We start from the raw sequence: 17899 nt of genomic DNA on the forward strand, positions 1-17899 counted from the left end.
CTTTTAATGCGCTGGGGGCTATACGTTAAAGTATCAAGGATGCGCTCTCGCGCAATTAGCGTTTTCGTAGCTTGAGTAGCGGCTAATGCTTACTTAGAGTGAGAGGGAGAGAGAGAAAGAAGGGGCGAGCTGTTATACACGTGTAATATAAAAGGGGCGAGTTTGCGCGTTCATTAGCTGGCGGGGAACTGATAAACGCAGCACGTCCTCCTGTTCCGGCGAAGAGACGACGGCGACGCTTAAGCGCATAATCCTCCGCTCTGCTTGCGCGCTTATCTTCAGCTCACGCGACCGATCGCGCGCTCATTACACGCACTTGTTATCCACACGCGCTCTCACTCCTCGTCGTCATCGTCGTTTACGCCTACGACGATCTATCCCTCTCCGCTTTACTGCCCCACGATCTCGCAGATTAGGGCAGGACTGAATTATCGCGTGCGCGGCTTTTTTATGACTCGACTTGGCGTACGCGCGCATAATCTGCGCGACCGGAGGATAAACTCGGTAATACCGTGTCCCGCGGACGTAAATTTGCGGGGGCTAAGTGCAGCTCCTCCTCGCGAGAGCGAGATCTCGCTGCCGTTGTTGTTATTCTTGGCGCGGATCAAACTCTTCGATTCCCCCCCTTGAGAGAGAGAGAAAAGTTAAATACCAGCGGAATCTTGGCAATTAGCCACAAATCAGTCGCGAGGTATATACGGCGAGCGTAAAACTCGAGCGCGAGAGGGGAGCTGTAGGTACTTGTTATACACCCCGATAGGGCAGTTCGATACGCTGCAGGCGAATATTACAGCTTGCGCACTGTGTGTAGTGGCATCATTTTCAACTTTGGAATTTTACTGCTGGCAGGCTTTTATCCGCGTAAAAAGTCGTTTTATAGCCGTACGTAACTGCGCCGAGCGCAGAGAAAAAGCCTTTTCAAGTCCAGCGTAAAAAATTCTTTCATGCATATTTTATTCGTGGAATATGCGAAATTGCTAGAGAGAGAGAGAGAGAGAGAGAATGACGACAATACGATACGCCCGCTCGCATCGCGCCGTAGAAGTCTCCGAATTGAAAAATCAGCGCGCGGGGAAATAGGTAATTGCCCGGTGTATGTGTGAGCTTCGTGCGGTCCGTCTGTGTCTCAGCTGACGCTCTTCCCATACTATATATACAGCGGTAGAGGGAGAAGAGCAGCAGCGCTGGCAACTGCAATAAAACGCCTGCAGGAAAGTTTAGTTTCGAAGAAGATAAATAGAAAGCGCGCGGGGCCGGCTATAGCTGTAACGACCCCTTTGTGCCCGGATCTCGGTGTCTGGGCCAGCCGAGTAAAAAGCTCTCTCACTATCTTCTTTTTTCGCTCCCGCGTCGAGCCTGCTCTGCTCTGCGCAGCAGCTAGAGCGCGCGATTTCGCCGCACGACTTTGTAAAAGCTCTCCCCCGGTTTTCTCCTCTATTTACCCTTTTCTCGCGCTTAGCGCCGCGCGACCTGTGCATTTCTGTGGATATATATATATATATATATATATATATATATGTGTGTGTATGTGTGTGTGTTTGTGTGTGTGTGGAATTGTGTGCGTGTGTGTATATATATATATATATATAAACGGAGCCGCTCTCGGTACGTTGCGGTGAATGCAATCGAACACTGCGGCGGCTCCCTCTCTCTTTCTCTCTCTCTCTCTCTCTCTCTCTCTCTCTCTCTCTCTCTCTCTCTCTCTCTCTCTCTCTCTCGGTACTGCTCGAAACAGCTGTCATTTACATATCCGAAGATTCTGTCAGTCTCAGAGAGCGGGCCGCTCTCCGATTCCATAAGCGTTTGTTCTCCGCGCTCTTTCGTCTTCCCTCGGCGGCTGTCGCTCGAGTGTTTATTTTTATCTGTTTTTTCCCGATACGTATACGTCGACGGGTTAAGTGCAGCTCTTTTTTTAAAAATACTAGGAATGAAGGCGCGCTTCGCGCGCTCATGATTCTGCTAATATTTTATAAGCATGTAACATGTTACTAAATGTAACGTCTGCTAATATTTTATAAGCATGTAACATGTTACTAAATCCCTCAAAACTATTTTTTAATAAATATATTAATAATGCTCAATTTCGTCATCATTGGTTTGAATAGTGAATTTGACGAAAAGTTCAGTATAAGAGTCAGTGGGTTTGTCTATCATTAATATGTCATTTATTTGCATTATAAAAAAGCTATACAACTGAAATTTTACACAGATACTTACTATGCTACCTAGAAAACATGTAACCTACATAATTATGATTTAACTGTTTTCATTCATATTTTCACATCGGGGCCTATATGAATTTTTTAATTTAGCGTATCAAATTTTGCTTGTAGACAGTTACACAGAAACGACCATCTCTAGCACATTCTATTTCTGATTTCCAGTGTATTTTTACATGAAGAAAGTGATAAGTATTTTAGCTAAAATTTAAAAATGTAAAAATATGCTAGAAACCAGAAATACAATGTGCTAGAGATAGTATTTTCTGCGTAACTGGCTATAAGTAAAATTTGACCTGCTCAATTAAAAAATTCGCATGAGCCTGGATGTGAAAATATGAACGAAAACAGTTAAATCAGAATCATCTAGGTTACATATTTCTAGGTAGTATAGGAAGTGGCAGTGTGATATTTTAGTTGTCTAGTAGCCTTTTTACAATTCAAAGAGCATTGTATAATGATAGACTTAAACTTACTGAATCGGATACAGAACTTTTCTTTAAATTCACCTCTCAAACCTCACCGAGGGCGACTTTGGGCACAGAGACACAGTATATCTTCAAACTCTTTTTTATTTTACTTGAACTTCTCACTGACATTTAAAAAAAAACTAAATAATATTCACACACTTTATTACTACTTCAAATAGGGTTAGGGTGCCACTTTTCAATATACATGTTGTAATACTACACACTCTTGGTAATGATTATTTTTTACTAAAATTTCTTGCTAGTTATATTACATATATTTTATCTGTTATCAAGGTATCCACATTTCATTTTAAACACCTCAAACATTTCTACCAGGGTTATGAGTTATGACTGTTTTGAGGGTTATGAATTTAAAGCGCGGTTCTGATCACGTTGTCTAGGCAACCAACCAGCAACCAATCAGAATAACGTATTAAATGCTTCACAACAAAGGCCATAATTTTTTGTAAGAGAGGAAAACGGTTTAATTGTCTGCTATGGGTTCCGTACACACGAGATGAAAGAAGGCCGTGTATCCTGTCGCATCGGCAGATCAAACCGCAAATTGTACGTACCGTTTTCCTCGACAAAGAGTCCAATGTAACTAAACAGTCGCGGAAACAAAGAAGCAATAGCGGAGAGTAAACCGACGCGGTCCAAATGGATCTCTGTTGTATACAGTCCTCGAACGAGTCGAGTGACGCAAAAAATTGAGCGTCCAACCTTTTACAGAACCAATTAGCGAGGAGTAGAGGAATTTGTTAAAATTTAAGCGCGTCATTCAAATTTCGGCTGTATACGCGTGTGTACTTAAAGTGCAAGAGCGAAATAACATTTTCACCTATCTATACATAAATACACACTCGCGAGAGTAAAATTTTAACGGACAAGTTTTCATTCGCGACATTAATAATACGCAACAGTTATTACTAGTGAAAATTACAATTTTAATCGTTATACGCGCATATTACGAAGACTGCCGCGCGAGCTTTCATCGATGTTTCATCCCGCGCTTGATGGTTGAATATTGTATACATCGAGCGCTACAAATGGACGCGCGAGTTTATGCTGGCATTTTAAATTTTTTTCCTGAAAGCGCCTGGAAAACATTTTTGAAATTTATATGATTCAGCAGCAGCAACTACGGTTACCGAAAAACTGACAAGCTTTTGATGCAGCATCGCGTGGAAATTTTTTTAGAATATATGCGCGAATTTTCCCCCGATATTCACTGAGTGTTTTCATTCGGTGTACATACAAACGAGCGAATTAAAAGTTTTCGCGTTATACTGTATAATATACAGAGTCGGAACCGAAGCCGCGCGTCACAGTCGATTTCCCGTCTCGTATAGTCGATAAGAGTTGGCGAAAGTATCCTCCCCCGGGATAATCCCTCATCCAGCCGGCGTGGAGCATCGGTTCGAGTATAATTAAGCGAGATTTGCGCGCAGTTTGGCCAAGTAGTCATCCGCCGGCGCTGGTATAATCAATATAATCAGGCTTAATCAGGGCTTATCCACGGCGGTCCTTCCGAGGAGAATGGCATAAAACGCGCTTAAGCCATATAGAGAGAGAGAGAGACCATCAGCGCGCATAAAGCCAGTCGGCTACGAAAAGCTCGCGAAGACGGCGCTATAGTAGGCGGGCGTTAAAGCGACCTAATTACACGTCATTCAAAACAGGGCAGAAATTGAGAGATCCGCGTGCAGGTTCGCTAGCGCCGTGCGCCAAGCGATTACCGTTCTCTCTCTCTCTCTCTCTCTCTCTCTCTCTCTCTCTCACTCCGGCTGTCACTCGATTTGCGCTGGCGCGCGCGGGAAAATTGCCCCGGCGCGCTGCCGGTAATTACAACAGCTCCTCCGGTGTTTCCAGCGATTTCCTCTCTCTCTCTCTCTCTCTCTCTCTCTCTCTCTCTCTCTCTCTCTCTCTCTCTCGCGTTCAATTTTCTAGAGGAACGCTGACGCGACGAAAGCCCTTTCCAGCCCCAACTGCTTTCAGTCTGCAGTGTGGCTGTATAGGATCGAGCAAAAAAATTATTTGCCATCGCGTACACACACACACACACACACGTCTGTATACGTGTGTGAGGCTCTGCAAAAAGGGATACACACAAGCCAGCTCCGCCAAGATGTAGAACGCCGAGGCGGTGTAAGCTATACGTGCGGAGGGATTTGCATAGGACAATATCTCGCGACTGATTTATCCCCTCTCTTCTCTCCTCCTACGCTCGCGACGGCAAAGAGAAAGAGACGCCGTCGGAGGATTTATGGCCCAGCCCGACTGCTGCTCGCTGCTGCTCGCTGCTCTGCAGCTTTTACAGCGCGCGGAGGGAAAAATATCAGCGGGCTAATTTTCGAATTTGCACACGTTTGTCCCCCTGTACTCTTATTCGCCCTCTTTGGTACTTCCTCTTTATTCGCGCTTATACATAGATATAGACGGAAGCAGCCGACTTATTTGCCGGCTGCAGACCCGACTCCGCGGACGCGGAAAGACCGCGATAAAGGGGGCACGCGCGCGACCGCGCGAACCTCCCCCCCTCCCCTCGCTGCTCCATATATAGCCGCCGTTTATGACTTTTAGCGTTTAGTTTATCGGTATCCGCCAGATTTACGGCCAACATAAAGTCTGACTCTATTTACGCTATTCCGCGCGCGGCTGCAGTCTGCTAGCGCGAGAAAAGAGAAAGAGGAGCTTCTGTGCGCGTCCTTGATTCTTCGGAGGAATTTTTTTTTATCGCCGAGACCGAGCCGAGCTAACCGCATTAGTTTGCTTAGCTTGCTCTGTGTGTTAACCCGCATCGAGTCCGCGTATACTGCAGCCTGCTGTTGTTTGTCCGCACACTATGCGGTGCACGACGTGTACACACGCGCGCACGTGGTGTATATATATATAGGTTTATACACAGCCGATCGAGCCATCGATTTAGATATAGATAAAAAAAAAAAGTTGAGACTCACCGTTGAGTACGTGGACGAGGACGCTGGCCGACTCGGCCGTCGATGGGGCGCAGGTGTAATTGCCGGAGTCCGCTGGTAGAGCGCGCGAGATCAGCAAATGGGACGTCCGCGTCTGCTTTTCCGTAACGACGCTGATCCCGCCGCGCTGGCTGTAATTTATTACGTGCTCGCCCCTGTACCTGTCAAATCAGAGAGGGACGGCTTTTAATTATATTTCGCGCGCGAACCGAGAGCTCGGAGAGATTGTGATATTGTAAAATATATTATATACGGCAGCAGAGCGCGCCGTGATGGAGAGTCCGAGGGAAAAATCAATCGCGTGTAACGCGCTTACGTAATAACGAAAGAAAAGTTGCGAGATAGTCTCTCCCTCTCTCGAGCGATCAGTTTTCATTTGTCGGCGGCGAAAGTTTCGGAAAGTTGGCTTGGCACTTTCTTGCTTTGCGCCGCGCTCATCACACAGCTCTGCGGGCTAGGTATAGCTATTAACCGACACCGGAGAAAAAGGAGTGCACCCGCGGAGCACTGATAATCCCGCGCGCGGCCGTATATATACAGAGGGGGAAAGAAGGATGATGGAAATTGGATTCGTAGTGAAACGGCTTGCCGGCGCTGCTGCTGCTGCTGCTGCAGGCTAACGCAATTAAACTCACCAGTAAATGAAGGACGGCGGCTCAGGTGTCTCCAGCACGATGCAGGTCAGGTTGATGTCGCTGCCGCTCTTGATGTAGAGTTCCGCGTTACCCTCGATTTTCGCTTTTGACACTGCGGCAAGCCGAGCAAGAATCGCGTTATTTTCTCGCCACCTCTTCTCTCGTTTATTCATAGAATAGCGGAGGAGCTCTTATACACATGGGTATAATACGTACCGACGACGCTGAGGGTGTAGGCCAGGCTGATCTTGGGCTCGGTCGAGACTTGGCACTCGTAGACGCCGCTGTCGCGGACCTGGGGCGAGCTGATCTTCAGGGTCCACTCGTCGGTGCCGTCGCTGTGCAGCGACTGGAAGCGCTGGTCGTTCGTGTAGGTCAGGATGCCGACCGTCAGGATGTGCAGGTCGCGCTTTCTAATCCACGACACCTGCGACAAGTAGAACACGCTGTTATATTCCATTTTCGTTACACGCCCGTTTGTTAATTCATCGGATTTAAGTGAATTTCAATTCCGCAGAGAGAGAGAGAGAGAGAGAGAGAGAGAGAGATAGCCCGTCGATACGGATACTCCCCGCATTAAAAATACATCCGCGCGCAGCGAGCCAAGAGACAGAGAGAGAGAGAGAGAGAGAGAGAGAGAAGTATAATTTTCAACGAACGCAATCAATACGCCGATGCATTTCAAATTCATCCCGTACAATTTTAACGGCGTAATCCCGTCCCCGCGTTATATTCCGCGATCGCGGCGAGCTTTTTTCCCCTCCCGAATAAATATCCGCGCGCCGACGATTTATCGGAGCTTCGATAGCGCGCGGCCCGCGATCTCGCGTCGTCCCGATCGATAGCCGCGCGCTTGGCGTAAAAAACAGAGCGAAAAACAAAGAAACGCCGAGCGTACGTAGCTACGGCCGCATAAAAAGCGAAGATCAACGGATAGAATTTTAAAAGTCCGCGCCGCCATAGAGACAGTTGCGCTTTTATCGCGTCCCGCGAGTGAGAGAGAGAGAGAGAGAGAGAGAGAGAGAGAGAGAGAGAGAGAGAAAATTCAATGCGTCGTCCATGTTCGCGGCTATATTCCGTGCGTGCGGGGAGGGACGCTACTTTTACGAGCGGCGTTGCCGGACAATCGCGCGACAGGCCAACCCAATAAAGTCCCAATAGCTTCGGCGAATGTTTCGGCATTGATTTTACGCGCTGTGTGTGCTTGCGTCGCGCGCGCGCGCACGACTTTCCGCATCGGATCCGCTCTCTCGTACCTGCAGAGCGGTGCTCGAAATTCTGCCCCCTCTGTACGCTAATAATTGGTTAATCCTTCGGATTCAATTCCGATCGTTGTTTAATCGAGTCGATTGAGGAGAGTATGTAAGGTCGAGATACATACGTATAACGCGGGGATAAAGAGTCGCTAACGATCCATCAGTCGACTTATCGATCGCTCATGTTCTCTCCTCATCGCGCGCACTTATACACGCGTCATCGTAGAATCTATAATAACCGCTCGGCGCTCGCGAGAGCGGCTCTGACGAGCCTTTAAAACAGCGATAGGGGGAGGCTGATGGTACGGAAGTTTGATTTATCGGCGATTACGAAGCGCGATTGGAATAGGGCGCCGCGCGGCAACGGGCTTCCACTCTCCCGATGCGCGCGATAAGGCATAGAACGAGAGAGAGAGAGAGCGTGTACACGCACACACGCGTAGCAGGATGTGCGGTCGCTGCAGAGCGCGCCAAGCCGCGAAATCGGCGCTGCCGGCTTTTACGCGCCTGTCGTCGTTTCCCCAATAGTCCTGCGGATGTATGGCTTTTATCTCTCGCAAAGTATCAATTCACTGCAGTATAGCGCGCTGCAAAGTTATAATAATATAAAAAAGTCAGGCTCACCGCACGATCGCCGAGGTTGCGGACCTTGCAGTGGAGGTAGGCCGACTGGCCGACCGTCGTGGTTGTCTCTCGCTTGGTCGTGTTGTCGAAGTACGGTGGGCTGAAGGACTGGTCCCAGTAGGAGGACGGGTGGTGCTCCACCACCGAGCCGCCGCTGCCGCTCTTGGCCTGCACGCACTCTGGAACAGAAAAAGAGAAAAGACGTCGATGCTATGATCAATCGTACGTACACAAGTCGTCGGGGAATATCGACCGCACAGCGCGTTGACAATGATAAATGTTAGCCCGAGAGATTTACCGCACGAGAGAGAGAGGATCGATCAATAAAGCTCTCGGACAAGTGCATATTCGACACGTGTCGTCGACGTCGTAGCCCTTTGGAGAGAGAGAGAAAGAGAGAGAGAGGTAAAAATGCGCCGGGGGTTATACACACACAGAGAGCTGCCGAGAGAGTTAGTCAGCAAAGGGGCTGCCGTACGGCGAATATCGCGAATAGTTGCCGCCAAGAATGTGCGGCGTTACGCTACTCGCAAGGCCAAAGTTCCGCGGCGTTCCTGGAGAGCGATTCCCCCTCCCCCCCCCCACCACCGCGCAGCTGCATCGGAGCCGCCGAGGGCGTGGTTGCAGCCGCTAATTATTATCGCCGTTTTTAATCCACCTGTATACACCAGTGCTTGTGTACAGAGAGTCGGACTTTCGCACCCAGTCCATCGCTTTCGCGCTGTCGGCGATAGATTTAGCGCGCGTAACATTAGGCAAATGAGATGAGCTCGAGCGTGCTGCATCGTCGCTGAAATTTACTGCGCGTTAGCTCTGTGCCGCGTTTACGTGCTTTCCGCCTTTTGCTCTCTCTCTCTCTCTCTCTCTCTCTGCGCGTCCGCCGATCGATTGCCCTGTACACGCGCCGCTTGTACAAGTGTTAATGTAATAAACGCAGCTTCGCCGCCGGGGGGGGGGGGGGGGAAGCGCGTCGATTTGTCGCAGCGAAAGTTGAGGGAACGCGCGGAGAATGAGTCGTTAATGGGGACGGCCTTTTGGCCCAGCTGAAACCGACGAGACTCGAGCTCTGTCTGTCTGTCTCTCTCTCTCTCTCTCTGTCGGGCGCTGATTGGAACGAGGTTGAAGCGCGCAAGTTCGTTAAACCCACACCTACTTCATTTCGCACTGCAGCTGCATCGTGTCGTCGCTCGCGAGAGCGCTTGTCCCTCCTAACGACGTCGATTCGCAGTGCGCAGATAATACCATTCTTTTGTACGCGCTATGTGTTTTCTTCTCATCCTTTGGCGATGCGCGAGTAGGAAAAAAAGCTCTCGTGTGTAATGGGAAAAATCGGAAATTAATTTCTTTGTAGCCGGCGCGTTCCCAGGATTCTTAATGATTCTCCCTCCCTCCCCCGCGCGTAATTATTGTACAAAACGCTGCGCCACGCTTCTTCCCTGCATATTCCCCGCGCTCGCGAGGAGCTTACACGAGTAGAGCGCGGGAATTACGTGCCGCCGCGTGTAAGCTCTTTACTTTGCAGAGCGGCGGCGGCAGCGTAGAGATGAAATAACATTAATCTAGAAAAACAGTCGTAGCCGAGCGCGCCGAGGATAAATTATTTCCCTCTTGCGCTTATTTAACGCAGCATCAGTCGTCGGCGGCGGGGCTTGGTAATTTTCCGCATTTCATTTTCAAATGACCTACCCAGCCGCGTTCTCTCTCGGTAAATCAAGTTGAAACGTCCGAGAGAGAAAGGGGAAAGAAAAGAAGTACACCCTGTGTGTATACAAGGCCAATGATCGCCGCAATAATTATGCGCGACACGGCGTTTTTTCTGCGAGTAGCGAGTCTCTCTCGTTAAATTATCGTCTGCTTCTTTCGTAATCCTGCCATTGAGGATCTTCAGAGCGGAAGGGGCTTTCCGCCCGGCGCGGCAGTCTCTATGCAAATCCAGTACTCTCTCTCTCTCTCTCTCTCTCTCTCTCTCTCTCTCGGCTCCGGTGTATTTTTCAACAAGCTCCGCCGGCGGCAAACGTGCGAGTCTTTGATTAATTCCGTGCTCTTTCTCTCTCTCTCTCTCTCCTCTTCGCTCCCTTTGGCATCTCGCGATTTAATTAGCGTACGCATCGGCCTTTGCTACATCCGAAGGATACACCCAAGATTATATGCCTCTCTCTCTCTCTCTCTCTCTTTTTTGATCGGCGTTGCGGCGCATTAAATTTTTGATAAATCTCGCGGAACGCGGGTATTAGGAAAGCGCGTTAGCTGCGACACAGTGACAGCCTGAATGAGTAATGCCGCTGGAATATTCAGGCTCTCACTCTGCGGCGGCGTTGCAATTAGAGCAAAAGACTCGCGCGTCCCGACACAGCTGCAGTACCAGCAGCGCGCCGGCAAAAAATCACTCGATCGACGGAGGAATTTGAATATTGTGTTGATACAAGAGCTGCGCGCTGCATGCAGCAGCCTCGAGTTTCACGCTTCGCATTATTTGAGCTGCTGCTGCTTCGGCTCGTTCTCGACGAGAGTAGAGCGGAGAGAGAAAAAGAGCGGAAAGAGAGAGAGAGAGAGAGAGCAAGTTGCTGGCGCCAATCACCCGAGCCTTTTTATTCCCCCCGCCCTTTCTCGCCCCCTCTAGCTTTCTCTCTTTTTTTTACAACTTTTTACTCTCGCGCAGCTTCAGTTCTTCTTCTTCTTCTTTGGCCGGGACCGCCCCTTCTTGTTCCGCGTTTTCGCTGCCGCCGCCGTCGGCCTGGGTCTTAAGCCCTTACCTTCGTTTATCTCTTTCAGCCATAATCTTTCTATTTTTCTCGCACTTCGCAGCGCGCGGTATAAGACGCCCCGTACGCGGAGGAGCAAACTTTTCCAATTTCTCCTACACCCCCGATTCGAGAGAGAGAGAGAGAGAGAGAGAGAGAGCCGGTTTGCGCGCAACCCGACCCGCAGAGACAGAAGCGATAATTTCGAAAGGACCAAACGAATAAACAGTGTGCGGAGCTGGAGTTGCGAATTTGTTCGCGATGTAAATTACGAGCCGAGAGAGCGGCTGCTGCGGCACACATAATCGAAGCGGCCGCGTGCGAATTCCGGATCTTCCAAGGGTGGGGGGTGGGGGGGAGGCGAAGAGGCGGGAGAGGGAGAGAGGGTCGACGCCGCAAAAGCCGCATCGGTGGCTTTCATCTAGCTTCCACGGCGCACCAAGAAACAGCGTATCCATCGGTTCGGATGATATATAATTCAAGTAGCCGAAATTCGCATTCCAATGTTATTAACGACCGAATGCTCCGCCGGAATTTCCAGCCGGTATAGCAGTGTGGGTGGAAAGGAGAGACCTTATATGACAATGACGAATCGCTGCTCGCGGCCAACAAGCGGATTAAGCCCCTCGAGAGACTGCCACCGCTATACGCCCGCGGTATAACAAAGCTCTTATAGCGCGCTGGCGGCTTTGTTATTGTGATGCCGTGAGCGCAAGAAAAAGACTCTCGCTCTCTCTCTCTCTCCCTGGATAACGCGCCTATATACAGCTATACACAGGCGCCGGTAAAATGCAGTTTCGAGAGCGGGGAGAGAGAGAGAGAGAGAGAGAGAGAGAGAGAGAGAGGACTATTATGGCTTTTTGCTCCCCTTTCCCTCCCTCCGCGCAGTAATATCGCTTTTTCTTAATATCGTCGATTACGACGTCGAGTTCCATTTTCTCTACACTACGCGCTGATAAGATAAGCAGCGCCGCGCCCCTACTGGCTCGAGCGTCACCGCATCAGCTGCGGAATATCGACTATTGACCAACTTCTTTCGTTTCGGCCCTCCTCGAGCTCTCTCGCTCTTTGACTCGCGTTGCGCTCGGGGCGGAAAAACACTATACCGATACGCCCTTCTGAGAGAGAGAGAGAGAACAAATTCAATTCCGCGAGAGCTATCTTAATTAAAATCGAGATATTTAGAAATTATTCGCGTGCAGGCTGTATTTGCACTCTCGATTTTATTATTTCGCAGCTGCTGCTCTCTATATAATTCAAGCGCGCGTACACATAAAAGCAACACGGCCAGCTGTAGCGCAGAGCAGCTGGGAAAGAGAGCGGCGTTAGTTCTCTCGCTCTGAAAGCCTGTAATTTGCGCAAATAATTCTCGGAAGATTAAACGAATGGGCTCTCATTATGCGCGCGGAATATAAAAGAGGAGTAGCGCGAAAAAATCCCGGCGTGTCTCTCTCTCTCTCTCTCTCTCTCTCTCTGCAACGCCAGCAGGAACGAGCGCGCGGTAGTACAACGCGTTTATTAAGGATCCATTAGACATTTTGATCCGGTGGCACACGGCCGCTATCAATCTCTGGGTGTTGAATTTTACAAAACGTCGCGTGTGTCGCGTCGTTAGTCGACTGCCGCTCTCTCTCTCTCTCTCTCTCTCTCACTGTATAGCCCGCGCACGAGAGACTCTCGTTACGACGAGAGTAGGTATATATACACGTGTATAGAGAGCGAAGCGATTTTATCGCGTATACTCTCTCGGTCGAATCGGAGAAGCCGAAAACTCCTTCCAGCTCTCCGGAGCGATAGCCGATCATTTTCAACCTCGGCCCCGAAACGTCACCAGGCGTCGAATAGAGTCGCGCTACGACGAGGTGGAGCTATAGATCTTTTTTTTTAGTCGCTCTCAGCCAACGACGGCTGTGTGAATTTTACAAATGTACTCCGCCGCCTCGCTGCTGCTGCAGATTGCTGCGTTGCACCTTTCTTTCTCGTCCTGCTGAGCTGGCTGAGCGCCTGCGCCCTCGGCTCATCCGACTGCACTCGACGATTTGCTCTGCGGGAGAACACGTTCCTCTTTACGTTTGGAGACGAGTGAGTATATCCCGTGTGCGTGAGCTATGTGTGTCGAGGAGAAAAAAAAAAAAATAGAAGGTGAAGCCAAAAGGCGTCTCGATATTCAGGGCACGCGGTGTAGCCGGCCGCGAATAGCGCAGGATATGGAAGAGTCGGAGAGAAGAGCTGTCAGGGGCAAACGTTCGGTCAATTATAAGTTGCTTCGGAACGTGCCGCGACTGCCGAGTGAGTCTCGCGAGCTACTGCTTTTTTCGCGCTGGATTTACGTGCGCGCGGATGAAAAGCGCTGCAACAGCGATATTCCCGAGCAGTGCAGTGAAAAATTCCCGAGTCAGAGAGTGTATTAATAATAATCGAGCTGCTCGGCCGTTGTTTGTTATAGAATATTATTATCCGCAGCGAGCGGCGGAATCGATCGCGTATCGCGCATCGCCGCGGATAAAATCGTCCGTTCAAAAGGCTATAGCTGAATATACGTATACAGAGATATTCCGAGCGCAATAACGTCCCCACTCCGCTGAGAGAGAGAGAGAGAGAGAGAGGTACACGACCCTCGCTGACCAATTCCGCGAGAGTCGCATGATTCGTTCTCTCTCTCTCTCTCTCTCTCTCTCTCTCTGTCCCGCAAAAGCCCGTGGCGCTGCAGCGCTTCGCATATAATTTTCCAAAGAGTTATGGCCGAGCTGCGACCTCCGGCGTTCTTTCGCTGGGGCTTTATCTACCCCTCGTTTCCTGCGACTCTATCCGACGGCCGATGATGCGGCGCAGTTTCGGATCCGTTAATCTGTTCCTCGTTTGCGACTCTTATCTTCCTTACGCAGCTACAATGCTAATTACTCGAGAATTATCCGCGCACGCAGAGAAGGGCTTAATGAGCCGAGCAATTAGGGGGGACGCTTGAAAATTCAGCCTAATACCGCCGCTTAAAAAGATTGAATAATAATTCCCGACGCGTCTACGTATTTTTATTCGAAGAATATACTCATTTCCAGAGCTGAATCGATGCGCGCGCGCGCGCGAATGCGCTTCCGAGTTTCGCGGAAGTTCTCCGCGCCGGGCCAAAAAGGATTCTTCATTTTTCTCGGCGGGCCCTCTTGTGTGCTCTCTCTCTCTTTCTCTCGCTCGCTCGCTTTTCGGCCTCGGCGCGCGGTTATCTTTCCTTCCTCTATTTTTCGCTCTCTAAAGCCCTTGCGACGCCGCCCAAAATGTAAGCGTGCATATCGCGGCTCCCGTTTCTTCCTCCACTACAGCTACGTCTCTCTCCGCGCGCATATAAGGGTATAAGAGGACGTAGCCTCGAGAGACTTCCTTTCGATTCAGCCAATTTTCGAGACGTCGCCCGGCGTTCGAGCGCGCAGCAGGAGAGGAGAAGGAGGTTAAACGAAAGGCCAGAATAGGAGAGGAGAGAGGAGAGAGAGAGAGAGGGAAAAAGAAAGAAAGAATTAATCACGCGAAGCAACTTTGACTGCTCTGCAGCGAGAGAGCGAGTAAGAGAGGAAGGTGAGACGAGAGCTGGAGCAGCCGACAACTTCTTTTAGTACACGTCGCGCGCAATGTACTACGCTTTTGATGAGCTAAGGGAGTTAAAGTTACACTCGGGGGCTAAAGTTACTGCCTGCACGGCCGCTACACCGCGCTGTAGTCGAGAGAGAGAGAGAGGGAGAGGGAGTCCTCCGCGCTTAAATGAATAATGCAATTGCTAATTCCTTAATATTGTTTTGTAATGCGCGCTGCAGCTTGAATTTAGATCGTCCCTTGAATTCACCTGCTCGTCCCTCTCTTTCTTATTTTTCTCTCTCCGCTCACGACGCGCACCGCACGCGCGTATTATATAAACGAAGAGAGAGAGAGAGAGAGCTACTACTGAAGCTCAGGGGGCGAGTCTTGAGCTTAAAGTTTCAAGCGGAAATTTCGTTATATAAATCCCCTTACAGGTGCCGCCGCGCCGCTGCGAAACGGCCTATCCCGTAATAATCCCCACTCGAAAACTGTCGAGTGCTGATCGCTGCTAGCTAGCTAACTATAGCTCGCTGCAGCTGAAAACTGTTTAACTTTGCCCAGTGGAACGCCCCCGCGCGCTCTGCACATCGGACAGGACTCTTGCTCTCTCTCTCTCTCTCTCTTTCTCTCTCGTGTTGAGCCGGGGCCATACATAATTCCCTTTCTCTCGATTGCCCTCTTGCTCTCTGCAAGTTTTTCAATTAAAATACCAGCTTCGCCGTGCGTTCGATCGAGACCCTGTATATTCGCTCGCTCTTTTTAATTCCTTTGAAAAATGTCGTCACACGCGGGCGCGGGCGCAGCTTTCGTAATAATAAAATTTTCCCTCTCAGCCGTACGTACGGCCTCCTCTCGCACAATGACTTTCTCTCTCTCTCTCTCTCTCTCTCTCTCTCAGCTCTCGAGAATATATACGGCGTGTATTTTAAATTTAAGCATTCATCCATTTGCATATATCTTTGTCACTCTTTGTTCGCGCTCTTTCCTACTTTTAATTTAAGGCTCTCTACTTCCAGAAGCTTTCAGCTTCCTCTTCTCTCCTCCCTCCCTCTCTCTCTAGCGCAAGCGCTGCACGGGAAAGATTTGCTTCCCTTATTAATCAAGCCGTTATTCTCTCTTTCTTCGCTTCTCCGCTACACTGTACTACGCACTCCTTATAGTTTTTTTTTTGCTCTTCGAATTCATACGTCGAATTTCCGCGTCTCTCTGTTTCTCTGTATCTCACTCTTCCCGACCACGGGCGCAATTACCCACATGAACCCCCTGAAGCGAAGAATTTGCTCGACGCACGAGAATAAGTAGTAGTAGTAGTAGTAGTAGTGCTACTGCTGCTGGCGGTGCCAGTAGTGGTATAGTAGATCAATAAGCCTTTTTCCCCCCGGTGCTCTTTTTATATTGGATCCCGCCGGCACTACTTATATACACTCTCTGTGTACACGATATGTACTATATATAGCTGCTTCGCGCGCGATGTATAATCTTTTCCCACGAAATAACTTCATATATAATATAGCGGCGTGTAAGCTTGTACGTATAAATTGCAACGTTTTTCCGAAGCATATTATAACTTATACACGTAATGCACGTTATTAGACGCGTCGAACGAGAGACAGCCTACTGGCTTTTTTCAGCGCGAGATTAATCGTGTAACAAGATCTCTCTCGCTTTGGTTGTTAATCGAATACCCACTTATTTCCAGCAGCAGCTATATACAGCGAAAAGCTAAGAATTGCATGTCTAGTCGCTCTGAGCTTGTGTTACTCCTATATAGTCCGCGGCAGAATGGTCGGCCGCAGCCTGGGCTACAGTACTCTGTGTGCGGTTTTATCAAGATGGCTCTTATCGGTTAGCGCATTGGACCGGCGCACCGCGCGCGCGCGCGCATTTTCAAGCCTCAAATGGCTGGGCTGCGCAGCGGGAAAAGAAAGAAAGCCGCCCGCCGGAACGACAAGCGAGCGAGGGACGTTTTAGATCGCGGCTGCTCTTATATTCACCGCCTTTTCCGCAACGTAACGTGCATATACGCGATGAGGAAGCATTGAAGTTTCAAAGGAATTTTTAATGATAATAATATTTCAGCTCTCTCTCTCTCTCTCATAAAAGCTCGTCTCTCTGATCGCTCTGGCGCGTACATAAGTTTTGTGAACGTACGCTAGGAATTCCAATTTTTAGTTAAACGGTTATCGCTTACTTTATCTCTGTTTAATATTCATCTTTTAATATTATGGTACTCCTATATTATTCTGCTTTTTACTTTTCCTCCGCCGCTGCCGAGCTCCTTTACCAGTTCTCTCGACTCTTTCTCTACTCGCGGCGGCGAGCGCTTCTCCGTTCGTGTCTTTTTATCGCGGCTGGTATTACGCCTCTCGAAACGTTTCAAGGAGATGAAGTCTTTCTTAAGTTCCCGCAGTAATTGTAAGAGAGAGAGAGAGAGAGAGAACCGGCCACAAGCAGCCGGTGGTTAAGATCCTAAGATTTCGAGCTCTTATACGGTCTCCCGCGCGCTACGAGAGAGGGGGAGGGACGCTCGCGGGGACACGTTTAAGAGAGGGAGCTTGCGGCCTCGTAAAGTTTTATTGTATTTATTATATTTTTATCGGTCGATCGGTCGGTCAGATAGCGCCGCGGGAACTAGTTAATTTTCTCTCTCCGCGCGACTATTGTTGGACACACCTGATAAGGTTTTTCCGAGTAGTGTGATACGAGAGGAATTGAATTTATCAAAGAGAATCGCGCGAGTGTATTTTGGCGGATTTTCGAACAAGTGCGCTTCTATCATCGGATGCCTGATTTTCTCCTTCGTCGCTTTTGCAAGAAATGCGCGCGCCAATTGCGAGTAATACGATTACAAGCCAGAAAAGCTATTTTCCAAAAGGTCCAAACGGTGAACAGTACCCGCCAGCGAAGACGACGACGGAGAGAGAGATGTCAGAGCTCAGCGATGCAAGAAAAGCTGATGAAGTTTAGATTCTCTCCCTGTGCAGTATGTGTGTCAGCCGAGAGAGAGAGAGAGAGAGAGAGCAGCAGGTATAAACAGTTGACTGAACCGAATATCGGATGCATCGTTGTGGGCTCCCCCTCGCTCTCGGTGAATCCGAGCATAGTCTGCAGAGGAGTGTCGCGCGGGGGCGCAAGTAAGCATAAGGCGCTCGAAAAGTCCTCTAATGGCTGAGTTACTGCCAGGCTATATATAGAGCTGCTTCAGATGCGCACAAATTACGACGAGGAGCGAGGAGGAGAAGAAGGAGCATCAAAGGCAGTAGTCGCGAGAGTCTGTCTCCGCCTCTCTCTCTCTGTCTATCTCTGCAGTACTGCTTCCGGGGGGTAGAATTTTCTCGTTAGATCCGAGGGAGAAATTCGCAAATTTTCTTTGAATGCCGCGCTCGTTCACCTCACTCTATGCACCAGCGTA

At 49.4% G+C, this 17899-nt stretch overlaps 1 protein-coding gene across 1 annotated transcript in view; it reads right to left on the reverse strand.

Annotated features, from left to right (window-relative positions):
- The window catches only part of LOC100118023 (limbic system-associated membrane protein), a 42809-nt gene that overhangs the window by 10436 nt on the left and 14474 nt on the right, over window positions 1–17899 (reverse strand). Inside the window, exons 3-6 of the mRNA XM_008206609.4 lie at window positions 8183–8361; window positions 6519–6729; window positions 6303–6414; window positions 5650–5828 (exon numbers count right to left, since the gene is read on the reverse strand). Of these exons, the coding sequence (XP_008204831.1) occupies window positions 5650–5828; window positions 6303–6414; window positions 6519–6729; window positions 8183–8361 (681 nt within the window). The remainder of the gene's footprint in view (window positions 1–5649; window positions 5829–6302; window positions 6415–6518; window positions 6730–8182; window positions 8362–17899) is intronic.

This window comes from Nasonia vitripennis, chromosome 2 (genome assembly GCF_009193385.2).
Source record: "Nasonia vitripennis strain AsymCx chromosome 2, Nvit_psr_1.1, whole genome shotgun sequence".
Lineage (NCBI taxonomy): Eukaryota > Metazoa > Arthropoda > Insecta > Hymenoptera > Pteromalidae > Nasonia > Nasonia vitripennis.